The following is a 17,023-nucleotide window of genomic DNA, read 5'->3' on the forward strand; positions in this document are numbered from 1 at the left end:
CATGTCCTTAATCTCAAGCAGCACGAGTATAGATCGCTGGTCACTGATAGCGCTAAAGCCTTGAGTAGAGAACAGCAGGGTCGCCTGTATGATGTCAGTGATAAAGCGGGGAAACCTATTGCTTGGTTGGACAAGAAGGATAGGGCGGATCGTGTTGTCCCAGAGATTGTGAAAGAGAACGGAATACACCTCACAGACCCCCAGAATATAGTAGATCGTTTTGCAGATTATTTTCGCACTGTATACACTTCGGTCTCGGTTCTTCCGGAGGAAGACTCCCAATTGATGCTGCGAGACTTGCAGCTTCCTTGCCTGACCAGGGAGGGCCGTGAGTTTATGGACAGTGCCTTTACCGTAGATGAAGTTGCACAGGCGGTGCGCTCTTTGAATTCCAGTAAGGCGTTGAGGCCTAATGGGATCCCAATTGAGCTATACAAGCTTCGTCCTGACAAGATCGCTCCCTACCTGAGACGCATGTTCCTTGAAGCCTGGGAGAAGGGGATACTGCCCTACGATCAGAGAGTAGCCTCCATAGTGGTCATTCATAAGGAGGGCAAACCAAAATAGAGTTGCGCCTCGTAAAGGCCTATTTCATTATTGAATGCGGAACCCAAGATCCTTGCCAAGATCCTTTCCACCAGATTGATAAAGGTGATCAGCGGATTGATACATCCCGATCAATCGGGTTTCATCCCTCATAGAAACACGGCCCTCAATTTGCGTAGATTGCATGGTGTGATCGCCAGGGCTCATACCCTGATGGAGCCCACTGTAATAGCATCGCTTGATGCAACGATGGCCTTTGATACTGTAGAATGGCCACATTTGTGGGCTGTTTTAGCAAAATTTGGCTTTGGCTCTGATTTTATCCGCTGGGTTCGCTTGTTGTATACTGAACCCCTTGCCCAAGTAGCGGTGAATAACCGGGTCTCATCTCCATTTTGTCTTGAACGCAGCACCAGACAGGGGTGTCGCCTTTCTCCCCTTTTGTTCTCACTAGCTCTGGAGCCGTTGGCCGCCTGGATCCGCTGGGAGCCCTCACTTCGAGGTCTCCGGTGGTCACCACAGTGGGAGGAAAGGATCTCTCTGTATGCGGACGATATTTTACTTTATTTGGCCTCACCTAGGAAATCTCTGGATGCTGCTTGCGATGTGTTGTACTCCTTTGGTAGGAATTCAGGATTATCTATCAACTGGGGATAATCGCTTTTGTTCGTTCTTAGTGGGGACACTCCGCTTCCCCCGCGAAACTGTCCGATTCAAATAGCGACAGGCGGGTTTAGGTATTTAGGGATATTTGTCTCGTTGGACCCTATAGTTCGTTATGAGAGGAATCTCCTTCCCCCCTTGGTCAAGCGATGTGGCCGGTTGGAAGAAGCTCCCTCTCTCCCTGCTGGGGCGCGCAACCCTCTTTAAAATTATGTCTTTGCCTCGTTTTATTTATGCCCTTCAAAACACATTAGATGTAGTGCCAGCTAGCTATTTCCGAGAGGTCGAAGAGTTACAACGCAGTCTGTTATGGGATGGTAGACCCCGGATCGCATTAGCCAAATTGACACTTCCATGGTATAACGGCGGGATTGCGCTCCCTGATATCCGGCGATACTATTGGGCTTCTCAGTTGGCGGCCATTAACCTCAGCACTTATCGGCCCCCTTCTGACCCTGGATATGCGATGGATAGATGGCTTCTTCCTTGAGGCAATTATAATAGGGCGTTATATACTAAGACGGCGGGGAGAGGTTTGACGGGGCTGACTAAGCATGCGGTGCGGATCTGGCGTGATGCCACTAGCTCTTTGGGATGGAAGGACCATTTGACGCAGGCCACCCCACTATTTGACTCTGACAGGTTGGGAAAGCTTTGGAATACAAAGGGTTTTGACAAATGGGACTTGATTGGGATCTTGACTATCGGCGACGTCTGGGCTAAGGGGAGGATTAAAACGTTTCCGGAATTGCAAACTAAATATAAATTGGGAAGCACTGAGTACTTTCGCTATGCACAGGTCAGACATGCGTTGAGGTGTCACCTCTTGAAGACAGAATTTTAGATGGCCATCTGCCCGAAAAATCTATTTCCCTGATTTATAAAAAGCTGATCAATCATAGGGCAGATCTCCTGGTTGAATTGAGGGACAAATGGTTGCAAGATGGTGTTGAATTAGATGATGAGGACTGGCAAACAGCTGTGTCTTCGCCGAAGGTAGTCACGATCCCAGCACGCCTTCGGCTTGTTCAGTTGAAAATATTGCACAGAGTTTGTCACAGGACCCCACCTGGTTCGGATGGGGCTGTCGGATACAGATTTGTGCAGACGGGGGGGTGGTCTTGTGGGTACGTTGCTCCATATTATTTGGGAGTGTCGTTCTGTAGCCGAGTATTGGAGGGGGATACACAATGTCATGCAAGAGGTTTTGGGGGTGGCTGTGTTGCCGGAAGCGAGGAGATGCCTCCTAAATATTTGGGAGCCCACTGATCTTAATACAGCACAGACCAACTGGGTAACTTTGGGTGATATGATCGCGAAAAGGAATATAGTACAGCGGTGGGGTTCTGAGAGGCTACCGACCGTCGAGGAATGGAAATAGAACATGGATTGGTGTATGTTCCGCGAAAAAACTGTTGATGTGGCGCGGGGCCGCCCGCGTAAGTGGGCATCTGTGTGGGGGTTGTGGAACCGATACAGGGGAGACATCTGTGTATCACCTGTTGATTCTCCCATTGATGTTCCTACTTCTCCTTGATTGTTCTATATTTTTGTACCATGTTTCCCGTTTCACCCTTCACCCCTTCTTACTTCTGATGAGAAAATGTGTAATACGGGAGAGTGTCTCCCCCATGTTATGTCTTTATTTTTTGATGCCTTGTTTCAATAAAAAGAAATATATTTAAAAAAAATAGTATGAATATCTTTATTATTATTGTTATTGGTATTATCTTTAAGAGTATTAATATTATTTAAATATAAATAAATGGCACGTAATATTCCAGGTTGGAGTGATATGTAAATCTTTATTCAGCAGTCTATAAGAAGTATACAATTCTGTTTGCTTTTACAGGCATTAAGCACAAGTTCCTTAGAATATATGCCAGGGGCAGATGTATGCAGTTCATCTGGTGGAGTAAGTTTTCAAAATCTTTTTATTACATGATAAATATGTCTGCTAATAACAAATCACTGGGCAGCACATACGTGATTTGATTACTTCTATGCTGTGTTTTGTTGTGTACATAGATTTGCTTTGTGTGTGCCTGATGTGCATATGTCTTGCATGTGGTGAAACTATGACAAACCATCAAGACTGACGTCGATTGTTACAAGAACAGAATATACTAACACTGTTGACTTGGCAAGTTTTGCAAAAATGTATTTAAAGAAGTGTGAGAACCATAAACAATTCTGTTATTGGTTGACAACGATATTAGGTTATTCTTAGTGGTAATGTACCAATTTAGTAGCACAAAACTGTGTTGAACAGACAGAAAATGTAAGCATTTTTACCGAACGGTGTGTTTTCTGATTTCTCCTCAAATTGGACTGTGCTTCACCATGAAATGAATATGGTAAGGGTATGTGAAATGTAAGATTTGCTGACAAATTTTTGCAGTTACAAACCTGGTAAAGTGATGAAAACTTTGCAAAACTTCACACGTGATCAAAGTGTTTTGTTGATAAATTTACCCATGACAACATTTTTCTTTAAGATATTTCTCCTGTAGAAAAACCTTTTTCTGCATGACCTTATTTTCCAGGAAAATTTCCTCTCTTTTATTGTTAACTCTGCAAAGGTTACGAAGAATATAAGGTTTTGTAAAGTGAGATTAGTGATGGGAAATCTCTGTAAATTAACCCACCGCCAGTTTTAAGGGTGATTTGTTTTGCAGAATCTCGCTCTACAATCCTAATTCATGCATTCATATACATATAATCACCTGAACTCTCTGGTGCAAGATGCTGAACGATTTTGGATTTAATTCACAAAGATATTTTCTGCTGGAAACATGTTTACAAATGAAAATGCATCCAGTAGCACCTGCCAGTAATTCACAAAAGTATTTGTTGCAGGTTTTTCCACCATGAGTGCGCAGAAATCTACAGTAGTAAATCCCATGCAACGGGTAGAAAGTGGGTATTACAAGGTGAGGTGTAAGTTGTAACCCCAACAACCCTCACACACATATATATTTTGGGCTTTTAAAAACTCCAACCTGACTCCTTCTCACTCTAGAAATAGTTGAAAATGTACACCAGGCAGGGGCGGAAGAGACTCTCCTTCCACGACAGAAAAGGGAACGGATCACCACTAGATTTCTAGGTGGTTGAGGTAAATTTTGTGTTCACAGAAAAGAAAAAAGAAAAAAGTGCATTTGCCCAGTTTGCTGCATTCTCATGTTCTTAAATCTGTGATATATAGATTTTCAGAAAGGTAATGAGGTCCACAGGAGATTTAAACTGGCATTTGTGCAGTAATACACCTATATGCTTGCACCTTGTGCTGTTTTCTAGGAGCCCTTCTGGGTGTGCTTGGGTACTGAAAAAAGAAGCTTACAAGTACATTCAGGAGATGATGTAAATCTTCACAAATACTTTTATGGGTTTATTTTGTGAATAAATCCCTTAGATTTTGACAGATGATAGCACAGCCATAAATTAGTAGTGCTGTCGAGTCTTTACCCATTGAACGCTTTCTCCTGCCCCACTTATAGGGGGGTAAATGTTGAATTTCTGCTATTGGAGCCTTAGCCAGCTCTGCCAGCAGAATGATTTTACCTAACCGTCTGCCTGCAGTAGGGCTGCTGGGTGACGGCAGTGGTAGCACTCAGATCTATTTAGGGTGGAGCTACCACTACTGTTTTTTCCTTCCCGGGACCCCTATGCAAAACATGCTGGTCCAGGATGGAAATTTTTCCCCCAAAAAAAGAGTCCCGTAGAAATTCTTAGTTTGAAAGAAAAGACTCATCTAAGTGTGAAATTGCAAAGCTTATTGGCTCACTGGTCTTCAATCATATATTCTCTTTCAGTGGTGCTTCTGTCAGGGGCTTGTGTTTGCAGTTCTCCTTAAAAATGGAAGGATCCACCACAACAGTAGTAGAATGGCTGTAGCCCTGAGCAAAATGGAAGATAATAAAGTCACTATATGCTGACTGTTTGCACCAAATACTGAAGATGCAACATAAGAGATTACAACTGAATTAGCAGTCACAGGAAACCTATTAATCGTCTGTAGGGATCTGAAATACATAGTAGATACTGCTGTGGACACTGACCACACATAGTGAGAGGATGAATATTATATGATGGTTAAGTTATTAAATGCATGGAGAAGTGAATACTAGTTGGAGGGCAACGCACTTTATTTTAGGTTCTTCACTAGCAATACTTTAGCAAGATATGGTAGAAGCATCTCATGAATTTGTCAGTTAACTTACTGCTTGGATACACTCTTAGGTTAATTCAAATCAAAGTGCCATAAAAAAACATATTTAGCCAACTGGATGGGCAGAAGGAAACCACCGTTCAGATTGACATTTCCCAGATCCTTATTATTAAGAAAGATTTCATCTTGCACCTAATAATTCTAGTTAAGGAATTCTTGCAAAATAGCTAGGGGAATGCTTCCGTGAAAGCATATATCTGGGGTCTTACAGTTGAATGTAAATATAGATTAAATAAGACCTCAAAAGAAAATAGCCTAAGTTGCAAACTAAACACCATGACTCAGGAACACTTTAAATGTATATCTACTAACGAAGAACATGGCAATCATATCTACTAGCAATTATGTATCATCAAAGGTCAAATCAAAGCAGTGCATCTATCCAGAATATATTGCAGGCTCAAATTACTAATAATATATGATAGAGTGATTACAGCTGTCCGTGATTAATAATATCGGCTCAAATATAGTGCAGAAGAACTTAACCAGATTTTTTCCAGAATATTATGCCGTTTCATATCGAGAAGACCGAGCAACATTTGAAAGATACCTAGACAATTGCAACCTATTGAGTCGCAGGGGCATACCGCAGATCCCTGCAGCCCCTGTGTTGCATGGGGGCCAAATCCTTCATGGTGGCCCCATCCAGCCCGAGGCCAATTCATATTTGTGAGAAAGGGGAAACTCGCTGGCTCCTCATCACATTCTGCAGGGGGGTGCATTTAGTGTGTGTTACACTATTGTCTAGTCTACCAACAGAACAATCAGAACTTTTAACCAATAACATTAATACAGAAAACCCATTTGGTAAAGCGTCAGACCCCAACTTAAACCCAGCTGAGCTACATTTATTTCACCATCATGTCACAAAATTCGGACTAAAATTGGCGATTCATTAAAGTTTCCTGAATCCTGGAAGATGGCGCTTATTGAAGAACACAGGCTCTAATATACCCCTTTGCGTTTTAGTATCAGTTGCAGAAATTGCTTAATTTGTAAAAAAAAAAAAAAAAAAAAAAGAGTAAGTGCCAGGGCTCTTTTAGGGAGGCCACTGCAACCTGTATCACTCATTGCCCCTGCCAGCGCTGATTATGACCGAACCAACACAAGCACTAACCGTCGCACTGCTACAAGTGTGACAATTCAAACTATCAAAGCCACCCAAAGCTATAATAATAATGTGTGCAACAGATATTATTAATTTCTATTATATGTTAATGTATTAAGCACTGTTCTTGTACATATCTCAAAATGTCACAGATAGCGCCACCATGTGGTGGACTGTCAGTAGAGCTGGTGCTGACAATTAAGTGCTGGTGCCAGCACTGGAAACCACTGGCTCAAATTAAGCACTGATTGCCCAAAAAGTCTTTGAGCAAGTCGAATGGTAGGTCCTTTGAGAGGTAATGAAATTTATATTTCCAGGCTATTTATGAGCCAGGTTGAAAATTGCTCTACAACCAGACTACTCCAGTCCTGCTAAATTAAAATTTGTCTCCTAACCTAACGATTCAGTGACGCACAAGGTGACAGTGCCTGCTGTCTTCCACACTTTACAAATGGCTGTTAGATCACAACTAGTGGCAATCCCTCTATCACATGCACCAGAAATCAGATTCATATAATGGCCCGTGCGTGGATTTTAAACTACATGCCAGTCCCCAACAACGAGTGCCACAACCACCCACTCAAATTAAGCACTGGCGTCATATGATGAAGGAGCACACAAACCTCTTTATTTTGTCCAAATGTCAGACCTTTGTATCATACGGCTACTTTTGCTATTGAATTGTAGAATGCCACTAGCCCTGCCAATGCCACGCTTGTCGCTTTAGGGTAAGGTAATTTAAATTAAGCTCCAGCGCTACGGCATGGGTGGGAATTTGTTGTCAAGCAAAGAAGATAAAGAGGCAGCCAAGCGGGATAGCTCTAATTTCCTGCCTTGTTGAGGATGGCTTTGCTCTTTTAAATTAGCTGTCAGACAGTGACACCTAGTGGGAGCCAGCTCCATTGGTCAAAACAGCGGTAAGAACTCTGCTGACACTTGGGTAAGCTTACATAAGAACCAGGCCTCAGAGTGTGGCGGCTTAACACTTGCAGACTGTAGTGCGTGGGTGCAAACTGTAGTAGGTGGACCTGCAAACATTGATGTTTTCAAGTCCAGTTTAAGGAAATGAAAAAGAACTTGCATATCTGAACTTTCCTCCGCCAACAGGTGGAAAATGCCATTGAATAAAAAATACTATATTTTTGCAGGGTTTATGTTTTGCTGGCGAGGCCTTCTTTTATGTGATTTACACTTTCTGCCAGTTCTGACTTTGCAGTCCGATTGATTACCTATTATCTGTGTCAGTTGGGTACATTAAATGCTGGTTTAGAACCTCTTCAGTGCATGAGATTATGTGCCTTATTAGTGTCAATGAATATAAACATGTTTTAAAACAGCCTTATAAATTGCATCCATGTGCAGGAGTTGATATATCTCACACTACAGTCAAAACATTTTGGCCCATCATAGGAATACCAACACAGCTTAGCTGAGCTGCACTTATGTTCAGTGTGTGCAGGGTGGTTCTAGAGACATGAACTCATTAAATGGACAAAATCGCTTGATTACACCCCCATCAAATATCACTCAAAGTGTCACACATAAGGCAATCAAGTGTCAGACATAAACACAATGAAAACACAGACATGTCACACATAAGGAATCTGAAAACTTGACAGCTATGCACCACTACTCATAGTCATCATATTTTCTATGTATTATATATATTATGTTATATTTTACAACCTAGGGAGCATATGTGGCGTAAGGGGCAGATCTTCGTACTTCGAAACTTGGGAACCATTAATTATCGAGTCTCAGCATCGCTCAACAGCCTATGATCCTGTGCCTACAATAATGAGTGTATCCTTGTGTAATGTAACCGGTGCTCATTGTAACGCACTCTAATACCTTTGTTTCGAGTTCCTGCTATATAAAACAAAAAAAACCAAAAGAAATCCTTGTCTTGATAGTCATAAATGAAGATGTGGCAACAGATGGCCACAAGATGGCAGTCAAAGACAAAATAACTGTGTGCTCCTTAACTAATGTATTTTTTACATACTTTCCTTACACGATAGAGCTGGTCCTTGGAGAAATACTGCTGTTCTTTAAAGAAAAACTGCTTAGAATCACAAAATACATGAAATGCTGAGGAGAACGTAACAAAGAAGTTATTACAGTCTGGTAGGTGGTGGAGGGGGCCGGGCTGCTATAACTGGTTTTTTTGCAATTTTATATAGAGTGAGCTCGAAAAAGGCATTGGAGCGCTTTAAATGAGCACCAGTTACATTACGCAAGGATACATTCATTTTTTTGTTTTTTGGGTAGACACAGGAAAAATAAGTGATTTGCCCAGAATCACCGGATGTAGAGTTGATACTGAGAAGCAAACCTGGTTCCCCATCTCCAAATTCTGTAGCTCTGGCTGTTATGCCACATTCTCTCCAACATTAGTGCTGAAATCAGTCACAGACACGAACATTCTTGACTCTGCGGCCATGTCCACCACACTGCTGTATCCAGTCTACCCTAAACGGGGTGGGGGTGGGGGGGGGAGACAAGGATGAGCTAGATGTACCATCCTTGCAGGTGTGGAGTTTTACAAGACTTTTTGATTTGGCAAAGATTATTTATGTAATATTCTTCTTAATTGGGCTTTTCAGCCAGCACGCTTCCTCCATTAGTGTGTGCTATTGCGCGTTTCTTACTTTTCTGTCGTCTGCTATTGCACCTTTACGCAAGGGGCAGTAAGACATCGCACTTCGAACTTTGACTGACTTTACTATGTGTAAAGACATTTTGCTCTTTCTTAAGTAGCACAATCTCCCTTGAGGTAGTCCCTTTCACTGCCAGGTACTATGCCAATGTATGCTTTTTTTCACCTTTTTTTTTATATTGGTGAAGATCCCACAGCTGGCCCCAAAAACGTTTTACAAATATATTGACCAAAAAGAAAAATTCCAAAGTCAAAAGGATGAATTGGATTCCTCAGGACTTGTTTAAGTGCGGTTTATCTAAGCCATTTGATTCATTGATACACAGGAGACGATAAGGTGGGATCATTTAGATTTAAAGATTCAACAGGCATCAATGCATAGCCATTGTGAGGAGTTGGAATTGGGGTAATGTGGTCAAATCAATGAGTGGCATAGATTGGGGGAGGATGGTTAGCATGGATGACCTCTTTGAGGGAGGCAAGGTGAACTTGGGTAAGAAGGTGAGGAGTGCATTTCCATAACAAAGTCAGGACAGAACCAGTGGTTGGACGTCACCTGGATATCTGCCTCAAGTGTGAAGCATTTGACTTTCTCAAAGAACTCAGTCGGTTACCTGGCATTCTTAAACCTGTTATCAGCTGCAGCCCGTGCAGGTAAGAGCAGTGGGGCAGTGGGGCCGCGTGGGGGGGATTTCGACAGACGACAAGTGAAAAATTATTATTTAGTTAATTTTCCCTCATGGTTGTCTGTCGAGTCCCGTTCCCCCCCTCCCCCCCCCAAAAAAACCAGCCCCACTGTCATTACCATGCACAGGCTGCAGCTGCCTGTTATTGACATATAGACAGTGCTCAGCATGGCACTTAATTGGTTTCCGGTGCTTGGCACTGGCACCTAATTGTCAACATCATACTTAGAACAGTCCGCCACATGGTGGCGCTGCTCTTCCGATTTAGAGATGAGCAGAAAAACAGTAGTTGAGGAATACAATATACATTAACATTGCTAATATCTGCCTCCCCAGCCATTCCTTTAGCTTTGGCGACCTGGAATAATCTGAACTGTCACATGTACATGCGAGAGAGATGGTTTGTAGTTGTTTTGGCAGCGATGACAAGGGTGGTGGGTGGTGCCAGCTGCAGTGGCCTCCTGATCAGAGCCCTGGCACTTAATATTTTATAAATTAAGCACTGGATGTAGGTGTCTCGCCTAGGACGAAACCCTGCCACTGTTGATATCTATGGTTGATTATGGAGACTGGAGGTGCCAGGGTGAGCAGAAATCCAGACTTTTTTTGATTAAGGTTGCTAGTGGGTGCCTTTGTAATTAAGCCATGGTTTACCGGAAGCAAAGTATATGCATTCAGAGAAAACCTTAAGCTTTGTGTCTTCAGCTTTTTGATAGTTGGCAATGCCCGAGTCAAAGAGGGTTTGCGATTTGCACAAAACTGTGCACTTCAGGTTTAGGACCAGGGGCTACCTTGATGGTTTTTCTGGCTCAGCGCTTAGCTGAGCGTCTGTTTTATGCACCTGCAGGGCGTAAAGGGAATTCATGTATCCCAATATTTTCTTTGTTAGTGCTTTATTTTCAGATAGTACAGCTCGGAAACGGTGAACATTTGCCTCTTTCTGTTTCTGAGCTGTGGAGTCTGAAAACAAAGCACTAACTCCCAAGAAATATCGGCTTACATGATCACATGTTATGCCCTGCAAGTGCTTAAACAGGAGCTGGGTTCTGCAATGCACTGGAAAAGCCCATCATGATACGGCTCAGTGGCTAAAAGAGAACATGTCACTCATTTTCCAATATTGTATATAATATATTGACATAATCTTGACTAGTTAAAAACATCCATGTAGTTCATAGGTTCCCCTGCGCCACATCATTGTAAGAAACACCAGATCAGGGGCGGCCATAGGCATGTGCAAGCTGTGCACCTGCACAGGGTTACCAAACCCCAGGGGCCACCACGCCAATATATATCCTTAATATAATAGTCCTCTGAGGATGGATACATATTTGCGTGGCGACCCCTGGCAGGGATTTTGCGGCCACCGGCTCTGTTCCACTTCCAAACACCCTGACCCCCCCTTCCCTCCCCCCACCCCCCTTCACTGGCCTCCGCGCTCCGCCCCGACCCCCTCTTCTGGGGCCCCCTACCTACACTCCCTGCCCAGGGCCACCATGAGCCTAGAGCCGCCCCTGACCAGATAAGTGGTTTTCATGACATTGTGATACCATACTTTCACAGCAGTATCAGGGATTTAAGTGTTTAATCTATGCATATTATAGTTTGTCAGATGGAGGGGTCTTTCAAATCATGGCTGTGAAACAGTTAACTAAACTAATGGTGTAGACTATGCACACCTCACTATAGCGTTTTAATCCAAAATCCAAATTGCTAACGATCTGTGTGCAGCGCCTGACTGTGTGTACCTCCCACACTGGTTAAGACAAAATAGGGGCCAGCAGCCAACCGGCCTGCTGGGCACAGGTGCGCACAACTTTAAATGATATACAATCCATAAATCATGAAAACATAACATTCATTTCTTTTCTCTCCAAGATTATTTAATCATTATTACGTAAAATTTCAACCATGAAAATCTTCTATGATTTGAAATACCAATACATACAAATTACTGTATTGTTAGTGTTGTGGCAATGAAATCAAAGAATTCACAAGCAATATCATTACAAGATGATCAAGAACAAATGACCTTTTGTACATACATACAGTAATTTGTATGTATTCGTATTTCAAAAGCATAGCATGCTTGCTTGAGTTGGGGGCAGCTCTTGTGCCTGCCCCCAACTCTGCACTAACCCACAAACTCGGCAGTCAAGGGAAGAAAACAATAAGAAAACCTGGTTTATGATAGTTTATTTTTCGCATTTAATGCTGCCGGTGGGGTGGGGGGATACTCCTTCACGACAGCGGAGGAGCCGCCACTGCACAAATGGAATGGAACGTGGGATTAAACGATTGCAAGGCCTTTCTTGCCATCCAGAATTGCTTAACCCCACATTTTCTTCCTATAGAAAAAAACACTACTTGAGGTTCACTTTCAAAGAAAATGAGGGTATCGCAGTTGTAGATTGTCAATCTTCCCAAAATTATTTTGCTACTTTTAACACTTTACATTAAGTAATGAATCAAGGTGAAACACTGCTGAGGTGTTTCATGTTTGTATGTGCTTTATCAAAGGTTTTGTTTTCTGAAAAATACCTTATTTGCTTGAAACAACGCATACATTTTTGTAGTTTGCATGTGGAAGATGAATATTGATTTCCCTACCCAAGTCAAACATTTCCGTCCAAAACCATTTCCATGGAAATATACTTCACTTATATCTCACCCACTCTTGAAATCCTCAAGAAATTGCACGCCACTGGAATAGTGACCAGCAAAAGACTTGAAGCAGTTTGTGATTATGTCTCAACTCAAAAGAACATCCCTGCACCTTGCCATTATGACAAATCCGGCACAATCACCAGCCTTCACTGGATTAACAGAAATCCTTGAAAAGATGGATAGAAACTTGGGTCTAGGTATTCCTGAGAGCTCAGCACATCCTTTATAGCTGTCAGTCTGCAGTCTATCACACAATCAGCATTGCATCTGTTCTCATTACTGTATGCGACCGTGTGCTTATGAAGGATGATGATCCTCCTCCTTCCCCCATCCCGCGCATCCTCAGTGATGCGAGACCCCCATTTAATGCGGCCACTTGCATTATTCTTGTGAATTGTCTAGAGGCCTCTGCATTGAACTGCAGCCCCACTTTTGATTTACTTCATTTACTTTTTAGCAACACATAAAACTCAGTATATTTCATTAGAAACCAGTCCTGTGTCGCATCCTTTACAGTTCCTTCATCTACTCTTTCATATTTAACATTTGCATTGTCCCATCCACACCCATTCAGAAGCTCATACATCTACTGATATGTAGGTATAACCCATGCTGGGGTGCAGCTTCATTTGATGTAGCTGGTGCAGTGACACTGGGACCCATGGGCATAGAGGTCCACTGAACCATGATTATTGTTGTATCTCACAGTTTAAACATCGGCCAGGGCCCCATTTCTTTCCTTACACTGAAGCGCAGGACCCACTGGCTATGTCACTGCAACTATGTCTCCCTAGAGGTAGATCTCCAAAGACCATTCCACAACTATGCTTACATATGGGAAGCCGCAGAATACTATTGACAATAATAATAATAATAATAATAATGATAATAAACCACATTTGTAAAGCGCAAACAATCACCCGTTAGGGTCTCCAGGCGCTGGGGGCTGTTGGGAAGATTAAGCAAGCTATTGCCCAGAGTCACATGGTGCTGGGCTAATCTGCAGCCGGCGCCGGGGATTGAACCGTGTTCCCCAGATTCCAGCATCAGTCGCCCTGGCCGTGGCGCCACACCTCTCCCTAAGAGTAACCTGAAATTGAGCATCTTAAAACATGTAAATATTAGCCACTAGTTTCCATCCCTTCTCATGACACTTATATTTTAAAGACTGAGTACCATTTCGGCCAAAGACCTGGATGATTTCTACAGAAGCGTCTCATCATGTCCGCACCAATATACTCCTTATTTTTTATTTATTTTATTTTGAAAGTTTTATATAGCGCGAACAAGATCTTTGCAGATATCAGAGCGCTTTACAGACGAAAGGAACAGCGGGTGAGTAAATAACAATAGGGGTGGGAAGGTACATGTAGTCAGCCAGATACATCAATAATGAAACAAGTACAAATAATTGATAGCGTAAACACTCAGGCAGGTCAATAACACGAGTCATACAAAAATGCAGAAAAGATCAGTAGAACTGAATGGTACAGCGTCTGTAAAATCATCCCCAGTAATAATTCAAGTGTATTTAGCCATGAGGATAGCTTTTACTTCTTTCTTAAAAAGTATGGTAAAGGAGATGAGCATGATTTCAGGGGGGAGTGAGTTCCAGATCCTGGGTGCCATTCCTGAGAAGGAGCGTTTATACGTTTTTTCCTTGCGGAATCTTTGAGGCTTTAGCAGGAGATTGTTTGTGCCTCTAGTGTTTCTAGAGCCTCCGGAAATCGTCAGCTTCTGGGCGAGATATCCGGGTGAGCTCAGGTAGACAGCTTTGTGCGTGATGCAGGCGATTTTCAGATGTATTCTGGCTTCAAAAGGCAGCCAGTTCAGGGCTCTCAGGTCAGGAGAAATGTGTGAGTGTTTTTTTGATCCGGTGATGAGTCTCGCTGCGGCGTTTAGAGAAGCTCTTATGGGTGCCGTGGTAGTTAGGGGGAGACCGCAAAGGGCGATGCTGCCGTAATCTATTCGAGGGATGACTAGAGCTTGTACCGCAGTTTGGAGATCTTTGGCTGGAAGGAAGGGTTTGAGTTTCCTTAAGGTATTAATCTGGTAGTTCGCCCCCTTAGTTGCTTTGTTGATGTGTTCCTGCATGTTGAGGTTGGTGTCAAGTGTTATACCTAGAGATTTTGCTGAGTCCACGATGGTGGGATGAACATTGAGTGCGGTTAGGTGTTTAAGCCAGATTTGAGTGGTAGTGATCTTCGCAGGAGGTGAGATCAAGAGGAACTCTGTTTTAAGAGCATTGAGTTTGAGATGATTAGCGGCCAGCCATGATTGGGTGCTTCTGATCGTTGAATTCAAGAGCATAATGTCTTTGGGTGATTGTAATTTGAGATAAAGTTGGGTGTCATCGGCGTACATGTGGAATCGAACATTGGATGCTTGTAGCAAGGTGGTGAGAGGTTCCATCACTAGGTTAAACAAAGTTGGGGATAGGGAGGATCCTTGTGGGACGCCTAGCGATACCGGTATTGGAGAAGACATCAAGTTGTTACTCTTGAATTTCTGCGTTCTGTTGTGTAGAAAGGACGTGAACCACTTGAGCACAGTTCCAGATATACCCATTCTTGTGTTTAAGAGCTCGAGTAAGTTCTCATGTTTGACGGTGTCAAATGCAGAAGAGAGATCAAGAAGGATAAGGAGGCAGGTATCGTTTTGATCCAGGATTTGGAGGGCGTCGTCAATTATGTGAGTCATAGCAGTTTCTGTACTGTGGTCCGCTCTGAAGCCTGATTGATGAGGATTGAGTAGATCAAACTGATTAATGTGTCTAGTCAATTGAGTTTGTGCGCATTTTTCCAGCAATTTGGCAAGAGTCGGTATGTTGGTAATGGGACGGTAATTATTTAGATCAGAGGGGTCGGCTGTAGGTTTCTTTAGTAGAGGTGTGACTTGTCCAACTTTGAGGGAGTCAGGGATGGTCCCTTGTTGAAGTGAGCTGTTGATAATTTTAGTCCAGAGTGGGAGGAGCGACGGGGTAAGGTCTTTGACAGCGTTGGCAGGAAGGGGGTCCGTGAGGTGGTTGGCTGGTTTCACAGTGCTGAGCAGTCTACCAATTTCTTCTTCCGAGTAGGTGGCAAAGGATGACCATGTAGCATTGTTTTTTGGTTCAGCGGGTGCTGTGCAGAGGGGTTTGGGGTAGAGGCTTACGTCAATGAGGAGATCGTTCTTTATGTTGTCTGTTTTTTGGATAAAGAAAGAAGCGAAGTCTTCGCAGGAGGGTGCTTCGCCCAGAGTGCTGAGTGGTTGGGGTTGTTCCTTGGATTGTGTTCTGATTAGCTCAAACAGCTTTCTCGGACGATTTTTGGCTTGGTCGAGCTGACGGCTGAAGAAATCTGATTTTGAGCGTTTTATTTTCCTGAAGTAGGCATTTCTCTTATTCTTCAGCGTTTTTAAGTGCATTGCGGAGGGAGCTGATCTCAAAGTGCGCTCTGCCATTCGCATGGCCCGTCTATCGTCATTGAGACTCCCGTCGTACCAAGGATTGGACATTTTTGTGGATGCTCTTTTTAGCTGCATAGGTGCAGCTTTGTTAACTATGGAGGTCATAGCGTTGAGATAGTGATCCGTCAAGGATTGGACATCCGTAACGCCAGTGGGAGGAAGTAATATATTGCAGCTGTTGGGGGGTAGAGAGTTTGGGTTGAGTTTTTTCAGGTCTCTTTTCCAGACTTTGGGCTTGAAGGATTGAACCGGGTTAAATTTGACTTTTTCGTTGATGAAGAACGTGACAATGTGATGATCTGACCAGTCACAGGGTTGGATAGATTCGAGTTGGATAGAGTCCTCTTTGGAGATGATAAGGTCGATGATAGAGCCTTTCTCGTGGGTCGGGCTGTTGCATATATGGGTGAGGTCAAGGGCGTCGAGGAAGTTTTTAAGACTATTTACCACCGCGTCATTATGATCGTTCCAGTGAAGGTTGAAGTCACCAAGGTATATTTGTGTGAGTGGTCGCCCTGAATTGGTTGTGATCAAATCCATGATTTGTTGCGAGAAGGTAAAGTTGTCCTCTGGTGGTGGTAGATGCCGTGAAGAGAGCATATTGGTTTGCCCTCACTGATAATATCGAGGCAAATGTATTCACAGGAGGTTGGGGAGGGTAGGGAGGGAGAGGTTACTTTCAAGACAGAGAGGTTACTCCTGTGTATACATGCGATTCCCCCACCTTTTTGACCAACCCTGTCTAGTCTGGTGATGTGGTAGTTGGGGGGAACCAGTATGTCCAATATGGGTGTAGAAGATTCAGTTAGCCAGGTTTCAGTCATGATGATTAGGTCAAGGTCCAGTGATAAGATGAGATCAGCGATTGCAGAGGAGTGCCTAGAGGCCGATCTGCAGTTGAGGAGGGTGCATTTGAGACGGGGTGTGTCGAGGGTGGAAGGGGGTTCTAGAGAGAGGGGGACTTTTCTCAGGTTACTAAGGATAGAAATTCTGTTGTTTTGCGTGGGGGGTCTAAG

The 17,023-nt window shown here is 43.3% G+C and overlaps 1 protein-coding gene across 1 annotated transcript in view; it reads left to right on the plus strand.

Moving 5' to 3' along the window:
- FGD3 (FYVE, RhoGEF and PH domain containing 3) overlaps positions 1–17,023 on the plus strand; it is a 642,046-nt gene that overhangs the window by 560,684 nt on the left and 64,339 nt on the right. The window contains exon 15 of the mRNA XM_078661608.1: positions 3,062–3,124. Coding sequence (XP_078517734.1) covers positions 3,062–3,124 — 63 coding nt within the window. The remainder of the gene's footprint in view (positions 1–3,061; positions 3,125–17,023) is intronic.

This window comes from Lissotriton helveticus, chromosome 9, assembly GCF_964261635.1.
Source record: "Lissotriton helveticus chromosome 9, aLisHel1.1, whole genome shotgun sequence".
In the NCBI taxonomy this organism is placed as follows: domain Eukaryota; kingdom Metazoa; phylum Chordata; class Amphibia; order Caudata; family Salamandridae; genus Lissotriton; species Lissotriton helveticus.